Source organism: Chrysoperla carnea, chromosome 5 (genome assembly GCF_905475395.1).
Source record: "Chrysoperla carnea chromosome 5, inChrCarn1.1, whole genome shotgun sequence".
NCBI lineage: Eukaryota > Metazoa > Arthropoda > Insecta > Neuroptera > Chrysopidae > Chrysoperla > Chrysoperla carnea.
In genome coordinates, this window is record NC_058341.1 from 66,227,399 (window position 1) to 66,251,041 (window position 23,643).

At 30.5% G+C, this 23,643-nt stretch overlaps 1 protein-coding gene across 1 annotated transcript; it reads right to left on the reverse strand.

The window, feature by feature from the left end:
* Positions 1–18,263: 18,263 nt before the first annotated feature.
* On the reverse strand, positions 18,264–23,643 carry LOC123301328 (retinol dehydrogenase 11-like). Its single transcript, XM_044884065.1, has 3 exons — positions 23,340–23,643; positions 21,342–21,589; positions 18,264–18,458 (listed from the first exon to the last, which is right to left on the reverse strand). The coding sequence occupies exons 1-3, from the start codon at positions 23,641–23,643 to the stop codon at positions 18,264–18,266; spliced, it is 747 nt and encodes a 248-aa protein (XP_044740000.1).

The window sequence follows — 23,643 nt, forward strand, 5'->3', positions numbered from 1 at the left end:
TTATGTCAATAATATGTAATGTATTTAAGTTATGTTTTACGCGTCAGCGACTTAATTAATTAATTAATGTTCGTAGCTGGTGAATCACCATTCATCGCCTTAATAAATTTTGTCGACCTTGTTTATTTTATTTATTTTGTGTAATCAATCTTATAGATAGTTTACTTTATCATGTTCTTAATTGATAAATACTTTGTATTGTGTAAAATATAACTGTTAGTCAATTCTTTACATGCGTTGTGTGTAAATTGGTATCAAATGTCAAGTTTGATAACCTCAAATATTTCATAATTCACTTTTGATTTTTGTTTTAATTCGATATTATCTGATAATCACATGCTTCTTTTATTTTATGAAACATATTAAGGAAAAAATGATTTGTTTTGTTCAAGGCGTATTGAACTCACAGATGTTAGGTAATGTCTCACAGATGTTAGGGGAAGTAATTGGGTATTTTAATGATGGACGATTCTTTTAGTTAGCCATGCTAACACATTCGGTGGTCACTAACGGTTCCGAGTTTGAATCTCGATTTAGCAGACTCATTTTTTAATATCTTCTATGTGTATAAGAATGAAAGAATGAAATAGAAGCATGAAATTTTGTACACACGTTCTTTAAGTACCTAACGTAAGTGAGCACTAAGAAAGAATTTTTGGAAATTTATGCCCTAAGGGTTAAAAAAGGGATGTGAATTTAGTATATGGTAACTCCATGTTAATAATTTAAAATTTTATAGACAAATATAGATCAATCACTACATATTATAAAACAAAGTCGCTTTTTCTGTCCCTATGTCTCTATGTCCCTTTGTACGCTTAAATCTTTGAAACTACGCAACGGATTTTGATGCGGTTTTTTTAATAGATAGAGTGATTCAAGAGGAAGGTTTTTATGTATAATACATCCATATTATAGTAGAGTAAGGGGTTGAAATAGGGGTTGAAAGGGATATGCTTCAAAAACTAAAAAAGTTGTGCATCGATTAAGCTAAAATATTGACACGATATACAACCAGCTTCAAAGATCTATTGTTTTTATCTACTTTTAACCTTCGGAGGGTAGAAAGGTGTAGCGAGAAAGTGGGAAGGAATTATCGAATATTTACAAATATACCTAAGTGGGGTATCAAATAAAAGAGCATGACGTGTACATTACAAAACTGTTATCCCACGCAAGGCAATGTGGAGGGAGGGGTGCAAGTGGGGATGTTGCCCAGCAAAGCGGGTAGTTCAAAGCTAGTATATGATATGATGTTACCAAGGTTTTTTTAATATGCAATATTTACAATATTAAAAAAATAATTACTTACACAGCGGTATGTGTTCTCACAAGCGGTATGCTTCTTTATATTTCGAAAATATGAAACTTTATTTAATCCTCAAAAATTCTATGAAATTAGTATTAAGCAACATAAAATTTTGAAAGATGTAGATAGGTACTCTAAACAGGGACAATGCATCGTTCAAAATCAAACACAAATTACCCCACTCACTTTTGTGGGATAACCATTGTACATAAAATAGTTATAAGTCTAATTTTAAGCATTACTGTAAATATTAATTTTATAAGATATTTTAAAAATAAATAAATAAATTTTACCCTAAACAATTAATCAACTAAAACAAATAAAAATATGAATATCAATAATAAAATTATAAACAAAACTAGTTATATTGTCATATACAATTGGTACAGTAAATGTAAAATGTAACATAGGTACTATATGGCACGCCATTTTACTATTTAATAGGCTAATTTTTATCAAGAAAAAAATTAATTAATTATTTTTTTTCAATCAGAAATATTATATTTTATATATTATATTTTGTAAAATAAATCTTAGTAAAAGAGAGATTGATATAAGATAAGATGAGAAAAGAGAGATGAGAATTAAAATTATGATGATAACATAATAAAAATGTATTATTATTATTTATCATCATAATAATAATGTATTATTATTATGATGATACATAATAATAATACATTTTTATTATGTTAACATCATAATAAAAATGTATTATTATTATGATGATACATAATAATAAATCAGTTAATTTTATTTGAATTAGATTAAAAAAAAAAAATGATTTAATTAAAATTATTTACATAATGGAAATAGAGAATTAAAATTATGTACATAATAAAAATGATTGAATTAAAATTATGTACATAATGGAAATATATGGCACGCCGTTTTACTATTTAATATGAATTAAAATTATGTACATAATGAAAATGATTATTATTATGATGATAACATAATAGTAATGTATTATTATTACGATCATTTTTTTTTGGACATTAAATAGTAAAATGGCGTGCCATAGGTACTGTGTATAATTAATTTTTATAAATATATTTTTCTTTTGCACAGTATATTTAATCGTTGTACGAAATATTTGGATCAATGATTATGAAGCTATATAATTAAAGTTCAAACCGGTAGAAAGAGTTGAGAGCAAAACCACTGAAGATAGAAATTTCAGTTATTTTTAAATGAAAACCAGTACAATAGATTTTCTTACAAAATCAATAACTAAATTTTTTCTTTCCTCTCACGAACACTATGTACATATACATATTTTAAATATTTAAATTGCCATCCAATCTCTGTCCATAAAAATAAACATTACACTAATCAAGAAAGGAAAGTATCAACCACTTCAGTTTATCTGCATAGCAAGTCCAGTGTAGTAATGGGTGTGAAAATTTTATAATCACTACATAGTATAAAACAAAGTCGCTTTCTCTGTCCCTGTGTCCCTATGTCCCTTTGTATGCTTAAATCTTTGAAACTATGCAACGAATTTTGATGCGGTTTTTTTTAATAGATAGAGTGATTCAAGAGGAAGGTTTATATGTATAATAACATCCATTAAATAGTGGAGAAGTACTGCTATTTTTATACCATGTATATATGAAATATACATAGTATATTAAGTTTCGTCCCAAGTTTGTAACGCTTAAAAATATTGATGCTATGAACAAAATTTTGGTATAGGTGTTCATAGAATCACCTAATTAATCCATTTCCGGTTGTCCGTCCGTCCGTTCGTCCGTCTGTGGACACGATAACTCAAAAACGAAAAAAGATATCGATCTGAAATTTTTACAGCGTACTCAGAACGTAAAAAGTCAGATCGTAAATGAGCATCATAGGTCAATTGGGTCTTGGGTCCGTAGGACTCATCTTGTAAACCGTTAGAGATAGAACAAAAGTTTAAATGTAAAAAATGTTGCTTATAAAAAAATAAAAAACTTTTGTTTGAAACATTTTTGTGTAATATCACTGTTTACCCACGAGGGAGTTAATTAGGTGCAAATTTTATAGTATGTATTAATATAGGAATATCAAAGTGAATATCTTTTGTTATTTACGTGACGTCAAAAAAACAAACGATTGCGCATCAACACTTGCGCATTATATGAGAATATTAGTTAAATATGACATATATGTATGTATGTGAAATGTGACAGAGTTATCAACACTGCCTATACATGGTATTTCAACAATTAACTCAGTCAATTGTTTGTTTTCACTTGTTGAGGTAAATAGTTAAAAATGTAAAAAGTAAATAAGTAAAAATGTAGGGTATGAATTTAGATATTCCAAAGATAGCAGGAAATATTCATGGTATAGGGAAAGGGGGATTGTTTTACTCCAAATTTAACGCGTGCGGGCCACGGGCAGTAATGAATAAATCAAAACTACTGGATCGATTTTAATCACATAGGCTATATATTTTATACCCGTGCGAAGCCAGAGCGGGCCGCTATGTTTTTATATACAACGTTCACAGTTTTTCTGTAGTGTATTTAGTATCAGCATTGCACCCGTGCGAAGCGGGGGCGGGTCGCTAGTTATAAATAAAATAATAATAGACTGACTGATATGAACGCACAGCCAAAACTTCCGAGACTAAGACTTTGTAAATTTACATATAGGCTTTTTTGCCACTGTAGATGAGTACTAAGGAAGGATTTTTGAAAATTTAGTTCCAGGTAGTGAAAAAACGGATGAAATTTTCTGGATACATTAATTAAAATAGATTGAAAAACTATATAACCGATTTTAAAAATTCTTTCACTTATAGAAAAAGATTTATGTCATCAGCGAATAACACAGAAGGGTGTATTTTGTATAAAAAAATTTACTGTTTTCAAAAAATTCATTCTTCAAGGGGATAAAATAGGGGGTGAAAGTTTATATGAAACTTTGCCATTTTTGAAGAAATGTAAAACTTGATATACTCATGGTTTGAGACAAAAGCTTATTTTAGCTTTTTCATAAAAATCCATTCTTTAAGAAGGTCAAATTGGGGATGGAAGTTTATATGAAACTCCGTAATTTTGGGGGTGAAAGGAAATGATAGTTAGTATAAAAATTCGTCATTTTTTAACCGACTTTAAAAATTATTTCACTTATAAAAAGTTACACTATCAGCCAGTATCAAGTAGAAATTGCCCAGCAAAGCGAGCGGGTATCTGCTAGTAAAACATAAAAAAGGATGCGTGTACTTATGTACACGTTCCCCAGTTCGTAAAGTAACCCTTTTGTATGGATCATTGAGTGAGTAGATATAGGTTACACGACGACCTTTCAGCGACCAATCGAAAGTATCTTCTATTAAAATTTTTCGACCATTGAACCATTCACGTGTTATAACACTTTCGGTTTTGATGCCCCCATAAAGGGTCAATTACTGCCCCATTAAATTTAAGTAATTATTATTTTATTACTTTATATGTAATTATTTAAAATAATTATGAAATTAAAATTTTAATAGTAACCTTGTAATTCGTAGCAACAATATTTTTAAGCATTACAAACTTGGGACTAAACTTAGTATACCTTGGTATATTTCATATATATGTCGTAGCCAAATAGCTTAATTAGCCTTTTAATTAAAAGGCTAGCCTTATTACTAAACGGTGCTGTTTAACTAACGGTCTTAATATATTTAGCCATTCAATAAAACTTTAGGTAAATGTCTTTTGGATCAATAGAGTTAAACTATTTGCCTAGCCGTGTCTTTATGTAAAATAATTTTTTAATTTTTATAACTTCAGGTTGTGAACAATGCACCAGGCGCGAAAATCTACATTCTTTCAAAGTGTTAATATAGCTTCGGCAAGCAACAATATTGTTGAGCCTAGTGTCAAAAATAACGTAAATTTAGCTGTGGCTGACTCAAACAGTTTAAATTTTAAAGAATTGATTTCATGATTACCAAAAAATAATATGTAATATTTTTATACCATGTATATATGAAATATACATAGTATTATAAGTTTAGTCCCAAGTTTGTAACGCCTAAAAATATTGATGCTACAAAAAAAAATTGGTATAGGTGTTCATAAAATCACCTAATTAATCCATTTCCGGTTATCCGTCCGTCCGTCCGTCTGTGGTCATGATTACTCAAAAACGAAAAGAGATATCAAGCTGAAATTTTTACAGCGTGCTTAGGACGTAAAAAGTGAGGTCAAGTTCGTAAATGAGCAACATGGGTCAATTGGGTCATGGGTACGTAGTACCCATCTTGTAAACCGTTAGAGATAGAATAAAAGTTTAAATGTTAAAAATGTTCCTTACAAAAAAAATAAACAACTTTTGTTTGAAACATTTTTTTGTAAACATCACTGTTTACCCACGAGGGCGTTAATTAGGTACAAATTTTATAGTATGTATTAATATAGGAATATCAAAGTGAATATCTTTTGTTATTTACATGACGTCAAAAAAAACAAACGACTGCGCATCAACACTTGCGCATTATATGAGAATATCAGTTAAATATGTCAGATATGTATGTATGTGAAATGTGACAGAGTTATCAACACTGCCTATACATGGTATTTCAACAATTAACTCAGTCAATTGTTTGTTTTCACTTGTTTATATTATAATTACTTAAGGATGTATGACAATTATTAGAAATGGCATAGAAAAGAAAAAAACCAAGTGTCTCTATCCATATAAGAGATGTACGAGCAGGGTAGATTTAGGGTTGAAATTATTTTTATCTTATTTTAAACTTTAATGATGAATTTTAGTATATATTTATGAATGTGTGACAATGAATTCAGTTACTACAGTGACTTGTTTAATTTTCTATTTTTCTCAATAAGTAATGACTTTTAAATAAGAATCACAAATTTTAAATAATAATTATTGTTTATTTTCACATTTAGAGGCGAGTATATAAAGTTTTGTACAATATACGCGTGATAACGGATTATTAACGTACGCCTGCGACTGCCCAACTCGTGCTACGCACTCGTTGTTCAAATTTCGCAGACGTATGTTAATAATGCTTTTATCCCACCTGTATCGTAAATAACTATCATGCTAAACGCACAAAATATATTTCTAATTGCATATTTAAATTCTGCTTTATGTACGATGGTTAGGTTAGGTTAGGTTAGAGAGGCTGTCCTTACACACTTAGACCATAGGGTCCGTTGTGATACCAAAAAGGGATGGCCCATCCCCGGCCACTACTTAATGACCATTTTCTGCTGTTTAAGAACTGCAGGAGTGCTTTGACGTCGGAGAGGTCGTCAAACAGAGACTGACTCAAGTAAGTCCATCTCCTCATGGAAAGAGCTGCGCAGTAAAAGAAAAGATGAGACATAGTCTCCTTCTCCTCACCACTGTGACAGCTCCTGCAATAGTCGTGATACACTGCCAGACCCAGGCGTTCAGCATGCCTGCCGCCCAACCAGTGTCCTGTAATAGCCGCAACAACTTTGCTAACAGAGTTCCTTGGAAGTGCTATAAGATCTTCGGAACGCCTACGATTGTACTCAGACGCTACTGGTACGATACCAGTTTATTAAATGTTGTACTAGACGATACTGCTGAATATCATTCAGGCCGCTAGTTGAACGGCGCTGTTTAGTAAAAAGGCTTGGCTGTTAATTGGACGTCTAATTAAGCTAGTTGGCCACGACATATACTTGGTATAAAAATATAGAATTTTTATTTGTGATAATTGCTACAAGGGTAGTCTTATCGCTTGCCACGAGTTAAATAAAAAACTCGTGTACAGCAGAGGTCCATCACTACAGTCATATATCTCCCTAATTATATATTTCTTATTAAAAGATGCTTATCATATAAATGAGATTTATGTAAGTTTTAAAAAATAACAAGTGAAAACAAACAATTGACTGAGTTAATTGTTGAAATACCATGCATAGTCAGTGTTGATTTCTTTATCACATTACACATACAAACATGTGACACATACATAACTGATAATCAAGTATAGTACATATTATAAAATTTCCGCCTAATTGGCGCCCTCACGGGTAAACAGTGATGTTTACGAAAAAATGTTTCAAACAAAAGTTGTTTAATTTTTGATAAGGAACATTGTTTACATTTAAACTTTTGTTCTATCTCTAAGGGTTTCCAAGATGGGTCCTACGGACCCAAGACCCAATTGACCTATGATGCTCATTTACGAACTTGACTTCACTTTTTACGTCCTGAGTACGCTGTAAAAATTTCAGCTTGATATCTTTTTTCGTTTTTGAGTTATCGTGTCCACAGACGGACGTACGGACGGACAACCGGAAATGGACTAATTAGGTGATTTTATGAACACCTATGACAAAATTTTTTTCCTAGCATCATTATTTTTAAGCGTTACAAACTTGGGACTAAACTTAATATACTATGTATATTTCATATATACATAGTATAAAAATAACAAAAACACTTTGCGATATTCCATTTATTAGTGTTCTATTAAAAAAAATTAAAAACAAATAAGATGTGACATATGTTTCAACTTTTTCAATGTCATTATTAAGTGAAATTTTATAATTTTGGTTACTAGTAAAGTATTTTTGACGGATCACCTTAGCGGATTACCATTTTTGGGAAGACGTTTGCAGCATTCTAGATATTCGTCAGATACCTCTCCCGATAGCGGTATCTTTAGAGCCCCTATATTATGAAACATATAAAATTTTTGGTTGCCAAAAATATCTTTGAGGCAACTTGTAATTTTATTTAAAGTAAACTTAAATATTGAAAAAAAAAAATAAAATAAACAAGCTAGGCCATATGCGAGGGATTTTAATACTGTAAGATGCTTGTAATAGTACAAGTGCAAATTGAAATTTTTACAGAGTACTAGCTGTGAACTACCCGCTTTGCTAAGCAACTGCAATTTTAAATACAAAGATTATTGTGTTATAACCTTCACGTCATAAGCTGAATCGTTAAATAAGCTAGCTTACTGCTACATTTATAAAATAAAGAACAAACAATGGTCCAGTGCACTTACGTAAATCCTAGAGGGATGACCCAAAAGTTTTGACACTAGATTTTATTTATTAATTCATTCAATAGTGGGTTGTTTGGGAACCATAAATCTGATTTTGTGTTTTCGGGAAATTAACACTTTTGCTACCATCTTGGAAAATGACTTTTTACGTTTTGGTTCATATCTTGCATTCTATTCATTCAAATTTGATGATTTTGATGTCGTTGGATTTGCCTCAGATTTATCATCAAACCCATTTATTTCAAAGTACCTCGCTACGATTGTTATGAAAAAAGTTGTTCGTCCTCAAAATTTTTTACGTGAATTTACAAAACAGTTTGTGTTTCTAACCTGCAACCCCCCTGGATCGGACCATGGGCAGGAGTTCCAAGAGATTGTGGCATCAGTTTTTTTCCTGTATATGTCAAATTTCAATTTATTGTTTTCATTGATGATCTTTAGATCTAGATAATTTAGACGATTGCCATACTTTTTTCCAGTTTGAATTGGATCTTAGGGTTGATATAATTTAACCAATAGTGAAGTAAGCTGTCTCTCAGATCCGTTGAAACATATTAATTTTTTTCTATTCAAATTTTTCTTTAACGCAGTCGAATTTTTTCATCTTTTAAAATTTCCACTTTTGTATTTTAAATTAATTATTATTGCATCAGTCGATAGCACTTAAAGTGGGCAAGCGCTCAAAACTCTTTGTGAAATTTATTTGAATTTGCTTGAAAATGGATATGAATACCTACTTACGAAATTATTGAAGAAAATTTGTACAAAAATTGAGTTGTTTTTTTCGATAAAAATGCATTGAAATTTGAAATAAAAGTTAGTCATGAATAGTTTCATATTAAAAGTTTATATTTCTTATCTTAATCTATTAATAAAAATTTTCCATTGACAATCAGAATATATTAAAATAAATATAATCTTACCAATTTTTATTATAATGTTTATTTATACTTATTATTTCATACAGGGTGTACAAATACAGAGGTAGGTACTATGCACTATCGGATTCTGCATATAAAAATTAATGTTACAAAATTTTTAACCGTTTCAAAAAAGGAGAAGGTTCTCAATTCGACTGTATTTTTTTTGAATGTTTTTTACCTCAGAAGTTTCGACTGGGTGAACCGATTTTGATGATTCTTTCTTTATTTGAAAGCTGTTGCGCCCCGTCTGGTCCTATTTCAATTTAGTCCAGTTCTGACAATGGCATCTATGAGAAAAGCATATAAGTCCTAAATTTGCATTAAGTATGTGCGCGACAAATGGGCGAATAACTCAATATCACGCCAAACGATTTCGATGATTCTTTTTTTAGTGACAAATTAGTAAGTGAAGGTACTTCAGATTCACTAAAAATCCCAAAATAAATAAATTCTTAACACAAAAAATATCAACTTCAAAAAAAAAAAACTAATCCAAAACAAATTAATATGCACTAAAAAATATCGACAGTATAATGTAATTACAATTATTGTTATTTTTGGAGTCGGTGTCAGCCAAGGAAACAACTGTGACAGAACAGTGCTGCATTAACTTGGCTGACACCGACTCCAAAAATAACAATAATTGTAACTACATTATAATACCGTTATTTTTTTACTTTTTAGTGCATATTAATTTGTTCTAGAATAGTTTTTTTTGAAGTCGGTTTTTTTGTTGTTGTTAAGAGTTTTTGATATAGTAATCAATTGAGTTAATTGTTGAAATACCATGTATAGACAGTGTTGATTGCACAATCGTTTGTTTTTTTACGTCATGTAAGTAAAGAAAGAATGTGTACCCTCTTTACGGCCCTATTCAAGGTTGATGTATTTACCTACCGGACCCCTATGATCAATTCGTGTCAAATTTTTTGTGACCAATTTTTGAGTAACAATTTAACGTGGCCGAGTGAGTAATGGATAATTATTAGGTGAATGGTTTTAAAATTGTTGATTGTAAGTTTATGTATTTTATTATTAAAGTATTTATTATTTTTAGACATAAAGTCATAAATTTATTTGATTATGTTCACTTCACTGTTCTTTGTCACACATCTTATCTCCAGTAAATATTTTAATAATAATAACTAACGTATAATAAATATATCTAATAATAATATTGTGAGTTGTGAATACAATACAATACAATACATACATAATTATTGAAGTCACATTTTTCATTTCATGGAAAGGGTTTACTATTAAGAATGATATAACTTTAGATTGAACAACTTGTACTACATATTATACAGGCCGTTTTTGTACCATCTAGGCATACCAATATCGTTAGTATGACAGAATACATGCGTCAAGCGATGCATCTAAGTGAGAGGTATTATATACATGTTATACATGTGTTTAGCATGTAATTGCCTCTACAGATACGATACAACAGATTTTCTGTTGTATGCATGCAGAGAGTGGGAGTTTTGTTGCATACAAATATTATTAATTGATATACATATGTATATAATACCTCTCACTTAGATGCATTGCATAACGCATGTATTCTGTCATACTAATGCTATTTATATGCCTAGATGGTACAAAAACGGCCTGTATATTATAGTAACTTTATACATTACAGTCTGCATCAAATCCGGTAGTTCTGATTTTTTGCAGACTTGTTTATGATGTTATTCCAATGAATAATTCAATTTCGAGTGCCGAACAACTTTGTAAAAAATCGAAAAGACGATTCTAGTCTCATTTTATAGCAAATTTAGGGTTATAATCTCTGAAATCAGAAAAAATTCCGAAAATTTCACGGGTTTTTTCGATTTTTTGACAAAGTTGCGTACAACGTTCGAAGTCACAAACTTGGATTATGCATTGGGACGACATCTTAAACAAGTCTGTTAAAATCAGAAATACCGGATTTGACGTTAGCTCTGATGTATAAAGTTATGTCGATAAATTTCGAAAGGCTTTATCTCGGAAAGTATTGGGTCTGCAGAGTCCATTCTCGTCTCATATTGTAGCAAATTTAGTCTACTTTAAAAACGTTCTGAAACAAATTCATCAAAAATTGCACATGTTTTTGTACAAAACATACAAAAAAACGGGGTTTTGGCCCAAAATATAAAACTGGTAATAAAATAATATAGATTATGGTGATTTGGGACTGGTTTGAGTAATTTTCAACAAGTTGTATAAAGATTTAAATCGATAAATGAAATAGTTTTTTTTCAAAATTGTGGGAACTGTTTTGTGAAAACACATTTCGAGGAAAAGGCGACGAAAATTTTTTTTAAATGTATTATCAATATACTTACCTGCCATTATATATTAAAAGTAACTGAAAATAAGCGATTTTATGAATTTATTCAAAGGCAAAATAAAAAAACTAAAAAAAAGGAAGGTTTTATCATCTAGTTCAAAACCCTTCTAACCCGCATTCTTCGAAGTGCTAGGGTTGCGTTATTAACGCTTTGTATACATAAAAAAATGATATCCTGGAAATTTCCAATATCTTGGAAACCATGAACTTTATGAAAAATATGTTCAAACAAAAATTGTCGGAAAGTTTTTTCCCTTTAAAAAATGTTGAATCCAAAATTTTGATTTATTCAGCCATTTTCCCGAAAATCGGGAAAAACGGCCAATATGTGCCTTTGAATAAATTCACGTACTTTAAGCGTACCAATAGGTATATTATCATTATACTTACCTGTCATTAGTCAGCAATTTCTAGGCCTAACAAGGCATATAATTCTTCATAAGCTTCTTCCTGTTCAGCAAGTTGCTGTTTTTTACATTTTTTGGATTTTGAGATTGTTATTACGTGCGTTATTAACACGCTCAAAATTGACATTTTTTGTTTTCCGCACTTATAAACTTAAAAAATATAAAATATTTATAACTTAAAAAATAATTCGAATTTTGCTTTATAATTTTTGGACTGTTATTCACAACATATGTATATTAAAAAAAAAAAAAAAAAAAAAAAAAAAAAAAAAAAACGGTCCGACAAGACTTATTATATTATAAAATTGACATATTATTCTTGTAATATTTTTATTAAAAGCAGCCAATTGTAAGAATTATTTAAAAACAAGAAATGAGGAACAGGCTTAGGTATATTTATTGGATGTTATAGTTTGGTACGGGTGAGTTTAAGCAAAGATTACCAAATTACAAAAGTTACTTAAAAAGACATTTTAAATAATATTTGAATAATTTGGGTAGGGTTGATTTGACCACTTTTGACGATTTCATCCCCTCCAGCTCCACTTAGAAAATCCCATTTTCCTATATTTGGAAAGGTTTTCCTTAGGGTGTGGACCTTCTCGAATCATCCCGGATATGTGGCTTATACCAATCCTAATAACACTTGTGCCAAATTTAATCGAAATCGTTAGAGCAGTTTTTGAGAAAACCCCAAAAATCCTGTTTGTTCCTAGAGGGAAGAACCGTTGAAAAAAGGCCTAGAGAAAAAAAGAAAAAATCGTCGTGAAATTTGGTCTGGAATTATGACCAAACTGAACCTATGTACCTACCGAGTTTGAGAAAAATCGGTTGAGAATTGAAGGCTCCAGCTTGGTAACAGACATACCGACATACCGACGGGGACGCAACATTTTTTAAAAACCACTTTATTGGAATCAGGGACCCTCAAAACGTGTATTTCTGTTGAAACCCCGATATATTTATAATGTAATAAAGTCAAAAATCTTCAAAGTTCTATCAGTCTTGATGAAAAACTCTATGTATACTTATGTTAACATAGTTTAATAAATTAGTTATGCAGACTTTTATTATTGTATTATTTTTATTACGTTCTTTAAAAAAACTATTGATTATAATTGACTATAATTTTTAATATCAATTTTTCTGTAGGCAAGAAATATTAGTTTATTGAATACGTTTGTTTCATTAATTTCAGTTAATTTGTTTTGATTTTATCTATTTAGAAGTCACAAAGAAACCAGCACAAAATTTTGTAAATTCTTAAGAAATGAAGAAACATATCAATTGTGATTCCAAATTGAGTTATTCATTGTGTTTTCGAGGAATTCTTCCTTCAAGTTTTATGTATTCGGCAATACACATTACATAATTGTATAATTTCTGTATAGATTATAAGATTATTTTAATCGTTGGACCAGATTCAGAAAATCGTAAGACCAAATTCACAATTGAAAATTTATTTAGAGTTCTGACTTTCTGTTGAATAGTCTAGAAATCTGTTCTAAATATGTTGAGTTTGCATGTTTTTTATACCCTGTATATGTGAAATATATATCATAAAAATACCTCATTAGTCCATTTCCAATTGCCCGTTTGCCTGCTCGTACGCCCGACCGCGACGACATGATAACTTTAAAACGAAAAGATATCAAGCTGAAATTTTTATAGCGTATTCAAGACGTGAGTTTGAGTTTGTAGGATTCCTCTTGTAAATCGTTTGAGATAAAACAATAGTTTATATATAAAAAATGCTTTTTATAAATAAATGAACAACTTTTGTTTGAAACTTTTTTTCGTTATCATCACTGATTATTCGTGAGTGTGTAAATTAGGACAAAACTTCGTTGTTCATTTTCTTCAAAACTAAAAAAAAATTTGCGGTAGCTTTGACTAGTGGTCTTGTGAAACATTCTCGAAAAACAAAAAAAAAATTCTAGAAAATACTTTCGAAAATTTTCGAATACCAAATAAATATTTCAGCCGCCATAATTGTGTTGGTTTTTTAAACTCACTCTTCTAATTTATAAAAATTAATGCAAACACTGACATTCAACACTTTTAATACATTATTTTTCAACAATTAACTCAGTCAATTGTTTGTTTTCACATGTTTAGTTTGTTTTCGCCTTGCTTAACTTCTGCAAAGAGTATAGTTACATTTACTAAAATTGCTAAAGTATGATTTTTTTGTAATCCCTGAATTCTGCACCCGAAAAAAACCGCTTGCGAAATGAAAGTATAGTTCCGGGCTGCTGCAGTTTTAATTTTGGACAGGCCTGAGATCAATTAATTGCAAAATTAAATAACTATTTACGTGTTTGTATTATGTATTGCATAAAATAGATGAATGCCCTTCTGTAAGAGTATGATTTTAAAATAAAACGATTCTGAATGAATTCTATGTTTGTGAGTCTGTGTGTTTGTCTGTCTGTGGCATCGTAGCGCCTAAGTGGATGAACCGATTTCATTTTTTTTTGGTTTCATTTGAAAGGTAATTTAATGGAGACAGTTCTCAGCTATGAAGCTTCAAGAGAGGCATGAAGTATAATTTTAACATATAAAAATTACTATGGAAATGAATGGTCAAATAAACCTGGCTCAATTCATTTTGAAAAGTGAAATGGTAAAATAATTAGGCTATTCAAAACAATAATTCAACAAACTCAATTCAAATATTTCAATTTCAATTAAAATATTTCCAAAAATTTGTCCCAAAAAATGATAGCTCTCTAAGTATCCTTTTCATTTCATCTGATATCCTTAACCACCACTTTGCTTTTGATTTAAGAAGGAGTGTTATAAGTTCAAAGTGTTTATCTGTGCGTCTGAGTGTTTCTCAGTGGCATCGTAGCCCCTAAACGGTCGAACCGCCTTGATTGAGAACATTTTACAGCTAAGTTTCCAAAAATCAGTTCACAACGAATAAATCGAATTTGTCGGGGGTTCTTTAAATTTTGTAAATTTCACTTGTTTATTACGTATACAGTATTGTAAAAAAGATTTGGTCTATTCCACGGTACATACATATAAACCAAATACATGTTTTGTATTCAAATAATTTGTTATTCTTAGCTTTATACTACGCAAGTATAAATTATATTGTGTGCAAGTGCTGCTTATAAATTTGATAATATAGATATTTCTCTTCAATCATCAATACTCATCAAACTATAGTCGTCTCTGGTCATCAAATGGATCTTCGATGAACTCATAATTAATTTAAAATTGTTTATCATCGGCAACCTTATATTTTTATGGTATTATTATAAACTACAAGATTGTATAAATATTTTAGATATTTTTTTAATCACACTTTCTAGATTTTTTGATATAGGAATATCCAATTGAAAAGGATAACCTATATGATTCATCATTTTTTCAGCCAACTTTGAACGATAAAATAATAATAAAAAGCCCGGAAACTTTGTTAATCAAAAAATATATTTATTAAGTTTTATTGAAATTCCAAGTATTATCCAATCATTAGATTATTTTTGATCGCGTGCTACGGAAATAACGTGCCAAAAATAAAAACAAAATCTATCCGATAACTTTATATTGAAAATTTTAAAAGAATATGAAAAATTTAAATTACAATAGTTTAAAAAATACGAAAAATTAAAATTATAATAGTGAACAGCTTATTGTTATTCTCACGTGTTTAAGTACGTTGTACGTCGCTTTGTTTTGGCACGTTATCATAATAACAAACAGTGATTGTAAACAAAGTATTTAATTTTCTTATTTTTATAAAATGCTTTTAATAAATGTCATTTAAAAATAATTTACGTACGCTTTATAGTCTTGGAGACACCGTCTTAAAATTTTCAGGTCTATTACAGTATGGTAATACGTCAAATTACGTAATTATTAAAAGCAAAAGGATGGTCACAATTGAAGAATTATTTTAGACGAAAAAAAGTGTAATATGAAGAATTTTTTTGCACCTCCACCTATGAGGCCATTTTTTTTTTAAATGTTCAGGAAGGTCCATGTATCAAAGTCTTCATCCAACTTGTTGCCGCTAGAAAGTTTGGCTATTGCTATGAACCAAATGGGCCAATTATTAGAATCCATTTCTAAGGAGATTTTTGAAAATTTTAAAACTAAAAAAAAAAAAAAGAAAATATTCAACAAAAGAGGCCAAAAACGTATACACTGGGATTTTTGAGGTCGCTAATCACTATTTCGAAGTCAGAATTTGGATATAATACCCTGCCCCCCTTCTGGGGTAATTCGCCTCGCTGATCTAAAATAGCAATATTCTGTAAATATTTAACAAAATGGACCAAAACAGTATATTGAGAGGGGGTTAGGGATCACTGATCACGATTCCGAAGTTTAAATGTGGATATAATCCGCTCCACCTATGGTATTTCACTTCCCGCTGGCTGGACCAAAAAAGTCTACTATACGTACTATACTCACGGGTTTTTCGGGTCACGGATCACAATTCCGAAGTAAGAATTTCCATATATCCCAAGTATACTCTTTTGTTCCATTTTGTTGTATATTTACAAAATATTGCTGTGTTGGGTTAGCGGGAGGTGAATTACTCCCAGAGGGGGGAGTATATCCACATTCTAACTACGGATCAGTTATCATTGACCTCAAAAATCTTCTGAGTATACTTTTTTGGTTCACTTTGGACCAGCGGGGTCAATTACCCTTAAAGGGGTCTGTTTGAAATGCTAAAATTGTTCGTCTACAAAAGTCAGACAACAAAAATGTTTAACGGTCTTTGTGGAAAAAAATCAGTTCTGAAACTCAGGATACTTCGTTTAATATTCAGAAACTAAAACTATCTCCGAAAAGGTCAGAAACAGTCAGAAAAAGTCTGAAAATATTGAATAAATTATTAATCAACGATTTAATGACTGAAAATGGTAATAGATTGAGACTCTTTCGGAAGAAATATTACTACTACTTTTCTGAGTTACTACTTTTCTGAAAAATTTTTAGTAACTTCGAATATTTCTTCCGAAAGAGTCTCAATCTATTATCATTTTCTGTTATTAAATGATGGGATAATTTATTTAATGTTTTCATAATTTTTCAGAGATAGTTTTGCTTTTACTGAGTTTCAAACTAAGTATAATCCTCACTTGATTTTATTTAAATTTTTAATTTATAACTAAAAAACGTATGTATATCAAATAAAGTGGAAGCGGTGGCAAAATAAATTCATACTATTACTTCCTACTATTTGATTTTCCATTAGGCTTGCACGAGGTTAATGCCGAAATAGTTCCTAAGAAAGTCAGTCATAGCTGCGTATCTTCTCCTTCCTTTCTTTTTCCCTATCCCTTTTTAATGACATGTTCTGTACAATATTGTATTGTTTAAAAAAATAATAAATAAATTGAATCGAATACTTTCAGCTCAATCGGAAACCGGGAAGTTGGTCAAATTTCAAAGAACAACGAACAAATGAAACTAAATAAAAACTTAAAAATACCTTTGTTCAGATAAAAAGAGTCTGAAATTTAATCTTTTCAATCTTTCTTTAATTTTTTTTTTGGATAGAGATTAGGGCCATTTACCGGTGAGTAATTTCAACACTGATTGACGCCTGGCATTTTAGCTAGCTAAATAAGCAAGAAAATTCGAAAAATGTGAAGTGTTATAAAAATACTATTCACAACAATTAAAACCGTTTTATCTGGCATCAAATTTAATTTCACGTGTTTAGTCACACGCTAGCGCGGTAACTATTTTGTATCAATGGATTTGGGGCTTGAAGTTTTGAAATCCGGGTAAGTGCAGTTTTACTGTCACGGGCTCCAGGGCTATCAGCTTGAGTAAATTCATTTTTTATTTAAATACCACGGTAATCAAAACCGTTTCGATAGCATGAAACCTGTTCTACCGTTCGCTTGACTGACAGCACTATGTGTTTGTGTAGTGAATTCAGAGAATTTTTTTTGGCCTGGCTCCCAATCCATAAGTACAAAAATCGGGTTGTCATACGGTTGTAAAATATTTATTATTGCAAAAACTATTTTAAATATTTTGAATCGCTGTCATGTGAATAAACATGACCAATTTTATAATATAATTATTGGTTGAAACAATGACCTTGGCCTTGCTTGAAAATTTGATAAAAACATTTTATATAGAATTTGGTTCAAATTTGGCAGATGGATAAAAGACGCGATTCTATTTGGCAAAACTCCAAAAGAAAATTCAAATGAAAACATATTTTTTTTATATATAAAAATATGTAATGTATTATTATTATTATTTATAAATATTATCTATCATATTAAAAAATCAACATTATTTAATAATGAATTTCATGTTTTTGTAACTTCACTAATTTTACACTTTCATCCCAGACTTTTGCACTTAATCGTTTATTGCGTGCTGGAATTGATGTCCATTGTTGTTTACAATCTTGATAATATTTGCCAGTAACTCCATCTACTTTTTCACATACTGCACAATGGATTGTGGTTTGGGCTCCTTCTTTAGGGGTCTATAAACAAAATATAATAAAATTAATTTTTAAATTTCTTGATTTCATTTTCCTCTAACATAATATTATCCGATCAAATTAAACAAAAAATAGGACTAATGGCACAAAAATTCGCGTCCTACTCAAAGTTGGTAGGATTGTTCAAAACACCTAATAAATGAAATCTAAAAAGTTTTCATCGATCCGATACCTGGATTAAAATTTATTCGAGGTCAAAGGTCACAAAAACGGGTTTTTCGAGATTTTCAGCAAAAAGGTAAGTTATATCATAAACTTAGTTCAGGCAAAAATTGTAGATCTGGCAATTAAATATAAAAAATGTCTCAATACTTTCTTTCCTAAGAGCCACCGTTTCTGAGATATAACGATTCAAAAAGTTGGACGAGTTGTAATCGTCATGTGATTCTCTGGATAGATATATAATTCTAGGAATTGCATATATGGCTTACATTGAAAATTTAATAATATATTCTAATAAATTTAAATCAGTAATTATGTGAATTTACATCTAAATATTTATGCAATTTCGTCTCTTATTTTCACAATTTATAAAGTAACAAGTTTAATTAATTAATTGCTATTTTTCAATAATTTTAATTTGATGTTTACTATACCATTTACATGTAAAGAATTGAAAATTAGTCATAAAAGACACCTCTTACATCAAAATTATCTACTGCAAGCGCTAGCTTTGATTAGATTGTTCCTACCATGACTACGCACCCTACGGATGTATGTAAGTAAAAATTTTATGTATGTAAGTCACACTGACCGAGAGTCACACTCCGTGCAGAAAGTGTAAACTTCCTACCAACTGTGCAAAACGAAGTTACCGCTTTCCAAATCCGTCGGGGAGAATAATAGTATGCACACCACGGGAGCAAGTAAAGAATGTCTCAGATCTCATGTTCATTGTCGGCCGAGACGAAGCCGATAATTTTATTTTTTTTTTGAACTTTATTTTATGATAAAACTTACCATTTAGCTGAAAATCGCGAAAAACTTCTTTTTGTGACCCTTGATCCCGAGTAAATTTTTTTCTGGAATCGGATCGATGAAGACTTTTTAGATTTCATTTATAATGGTGTTTTAAACAATCCTACCAACTTTGAGCTGTGTGCGTAATTTTGTACCATCAGATTAAAATTTGACCGGATAAATAAGGTCTCATTAATTTTAAATATAATTTTGCAAAGATAAATAGTAAATACATTTTTTTATTTATTATTTATGATTGGAATTTCTTCCTTCTGGTTTTGGTTCGCGAGAAAATGTCGATTACATCTTCATAATCAAATTCTTGCACTATATGAGATCCGATAGATAATAAGGTACGGGCATTAAGTGTATCTTGACTCATACTTGAACATAAATATCTTTGGACCCATTTAAGAGTACAAACATATATCTTTCTCCATGGGCGACGGCAGGATTACATTCCGGAGAGTGAATCTGCAGCTACACTAGGGTGGGTCAAAACAATATAAAGTCATATACTTTGATACCAAATTTTTGATCAGAACCACAAAATAATCTTTATTTTCGTCAAAAAAGAGTTGTTGATGAAAATCCGAATTCTTGTTCTCCAAATGCTTATAGTTCGAAAACGGTGAGGTTAAGTGAAAAATGTCAAGAGGAAAAAAATCAAATGTTCAAAATATCAAATCCAACAGTTTTGTTTTAATGTTAATTAAAGAGAATGTGATATCCGGAAGTAGGAGAATTCTGCCCCACCCTATGGGCGTAAATCGAAAAAACACAAGGACGGCTTCCATAAAAATGAACTGACGAGAATACAATTCCTTGGTCAAATGCTTCATTTCCTACAGTATTCGTAAGGCATGCGTTAGTGGGGCAAATGTATATATTTATTAATAAACTATAAATTGTTAATTAAATGAAACAGTCAATACAAATGTTAATTTAAAAATTATTAAGTAGGCAACTTGTATGACATAAAAGTGAGTATTTATCAAATAATCAAAAAAAACTATTTAATTTTTAATTTATTTATATTAACACATGCCTAACTTATACGTAATACAAGTTGCATATTTATTAATTTTATAAGTCAACTAGTTAACTAGGCAATACACATGACGTAAATGTAAAAAAATGCTCTAAAAATATCGCAAACTAGGCAATTTGTATGACGTAAATGTAAAAAAATGCTCTAAAAATATCGAAAAAGCGTCAAAAACCAAAGTTTTTTTTATGTTTTCGTTTGGGAAAGCGCCGTAACGTAGTAGGTTTTTTTTGTTTGCATAAACAGAGTCTGTGATAAATTTTCTTCATGATGAAAACTTTTTTGAAGCTGAGTTTTTCCATAAGGTACTATGTTAAAAATCACAATTTTAAAATGAAATAATTCAAAATTTTGTCCCACAAGAAGCCCCAAAACTGTGTGACCATGTACTTTGAATTATGATCAATTGTGATCAAGGTAATTTGAGCTATCATTTACCGCAAAAAAAAAAAATTAACATACACCGCACTTGCTCAAAGAGCCGAACCACTTTAATTGACAATTTATTGATTATTAATAAATTGAACCATTTGTATTACTAAGTCATGCCCTAGTGATATTTGACGGGTAAAAAACACGTTCCACAAGGTTTTAGCAAAAAGTAAGCGGTTTATTTCATTGTACTATAAAGACCCTATTGGAATAATCATTGATGACGTTAACCAGTCAATATATTTGTCATAAGTAGGCTTAAATCTTAATATATAAAGCAGGGGTTTATGAAATAACTATAATATTAAAAAAGTGGACTCAACAAAACATATTCTTTTTATAATTATTAATTTTAAAATTTTAAAATAAAAATTTTAACCAACCTTGAACAGTAATATTTCCTGGAACTTAAGGCAAATATTTACATACCAACGAACATTTCTAAATAACTGTGTTCGCACTGATCCTGGATGTAAACTATTGGAGATTACATCTGTTCCACGTAATTTTTCAGCTAATTCATTGCTCATCAAAATGTTACATAGTTTTGAATTACTGTAATTAATGATATCATTTAAACTTTTATTCAAATTATTTGGGTCTAGCCAAGATGTTACATGCATTAGCGAAGCCACAGTCACAATTCGACTTGGCGCTGATTGCTTCAATAAATCTGAAACAAAATATTTATAATTATAATTAGTATAATGAAGATTTAACACTGCTCAAAGCCAAGCCAAAAGCAGGCGGGGATGCAAATGTGTCGCTAGTCGATGGCAATAGGGGGACAACTTGACTTATGGAGAATGGGAAAATTATTAATTGAAGGAACATTCAAGTAAAATTAGACCTATTCTGCGGCACGTTAGACACGCGTAAACATAGTGAATTTTGTACTCATTGGAGTCGCAGGTGAAATATACTTTTCTGCCCTCTCCAAAGCAGAAGTGACAAATTAGGACCTACTTCTGCTATAATTTTACAATCTGGGTTTCGACGTCAAATTCTAAAAAGACAATTTTTTTGAATTTCTTATATTTAATCCCCGGCTAAAATTAGAGTTGCTATAAGCATGTCTGTGGCATCTTAGCACATAAACCATGAACCGATTTTGATTTTAATAGTAAACTTTCTTGATCAAATTACCTATAAAAAAAAAATTTTAAGTGATTCATGAATTAAGGACCTACGTTGCCACAAATGAATCGACTAGACATGATTTTATGGCAACCTAGCTCTTAAACGGATGAACCAATTTTGATTTTTTTTAAAGGTTATTTGATCGAAAGCGTTCTTAACTACGTTTCAAGTATGAGTGTAGAGTTCCATACTCGATAACAACGGGAAACGGTAAAGTACTGGAGGATGATAAACGATAATGATGCCAGTGGCGTAGCTCGCCCTGGCGGGGCCCAGTATCAACATTAGTTGGGGAGCCCAAATGAAGGGTAAGGATTTCTCACAAAAAAAACAAAAATTGCTTGAATTAAATTAAAATAAATGTTTATTCATTATGAGTTATCACTTCCTCCTAGAAATTGAGCTAGCCAAACAATTCAAATTAAATGTACACTTTTCTTGCCTTTTATTTCGACAAATTGATTTATTAAATCATCTATACTTTAGATGATTTCAGTTCTTCTAAAATTTCTGCCTCTATAGACAATACTGACAAGTCTGATAGCATTTTTCTAATTTTGGTTTACACACGTTAGGGACCTCTGTGGCCTGGTAGAATGGCTGAGCAAATATTCTTGAAACTTATTCAATTTAATCGAAATAACCGCTTTTGAATCAATGCACTTTTGCCAACAAGTTGAATAATTTCGTCGGCATAAAATTTGAGTGCTCGGGATTCGATTAAGTCGACGAAGGCCGGTTATAAAGCCATCGAAGTGCTTGGAAAGATGGTAGTGGGTAGGCGAGAGATCTGAGGAGTATGGCGAGTTAGGCAAAACTTTTAATTTTATGGCGCTGATTGTGATGGTTCGGCCTGATTTGCAGAAACCGTTTTAAACCTTCAAAGAGGCAAAAAAAATAACAAGTACAAAATTTTCTATCGATTTGTATATACCACGACACGGTAGAATAAATATTTATTGAGATATGGAGCTACAAAAACACATGACATTAAAAATCAAAATCAGTTCATTCGTTTAGAAACTACGATGCCACAATCGAATCGATTAGACCTGATTTTAGGTCGGGTTAAGTAATTATTAACTTAATATTATTACTAATATGTGAATGAACTAAAATCGCATGTTTGCATGTTGGATTTAACTTTTGAGATTACAATTAATCAGAATTAATTTCGGGATTAATTTTTGAAGTATTTGAATTGAATATAACAGCTTATAATTTTTAGCTTAAATCTGAACCTTAATAAAACTTAACAAAAATGTTTAGATTATTTAACTTACCAAGAAGTAAATTTGTTAATAAAAATGGTCCGAAATGATTCACTTGCATACCAATATGTAAACCATCCTCAGTAGTTTTATTTCCCAGTCCACCAGCTCCAGCATTATTAATGAGAATGTCTAATCGACTTTCATTATCATGAACTAGTTTTGAAAATTTTCGTACAGATGATAATGATTCAAAATCTAATGGATAGATAACAATATCGGTATTGCCAGTTTTTCCAATAATTTCTTCTTTTATGTTTTCCGCTGATTTTAAATTACGGCAACCAAGTATAACTCTTGCACCCCTGGCTGCCAT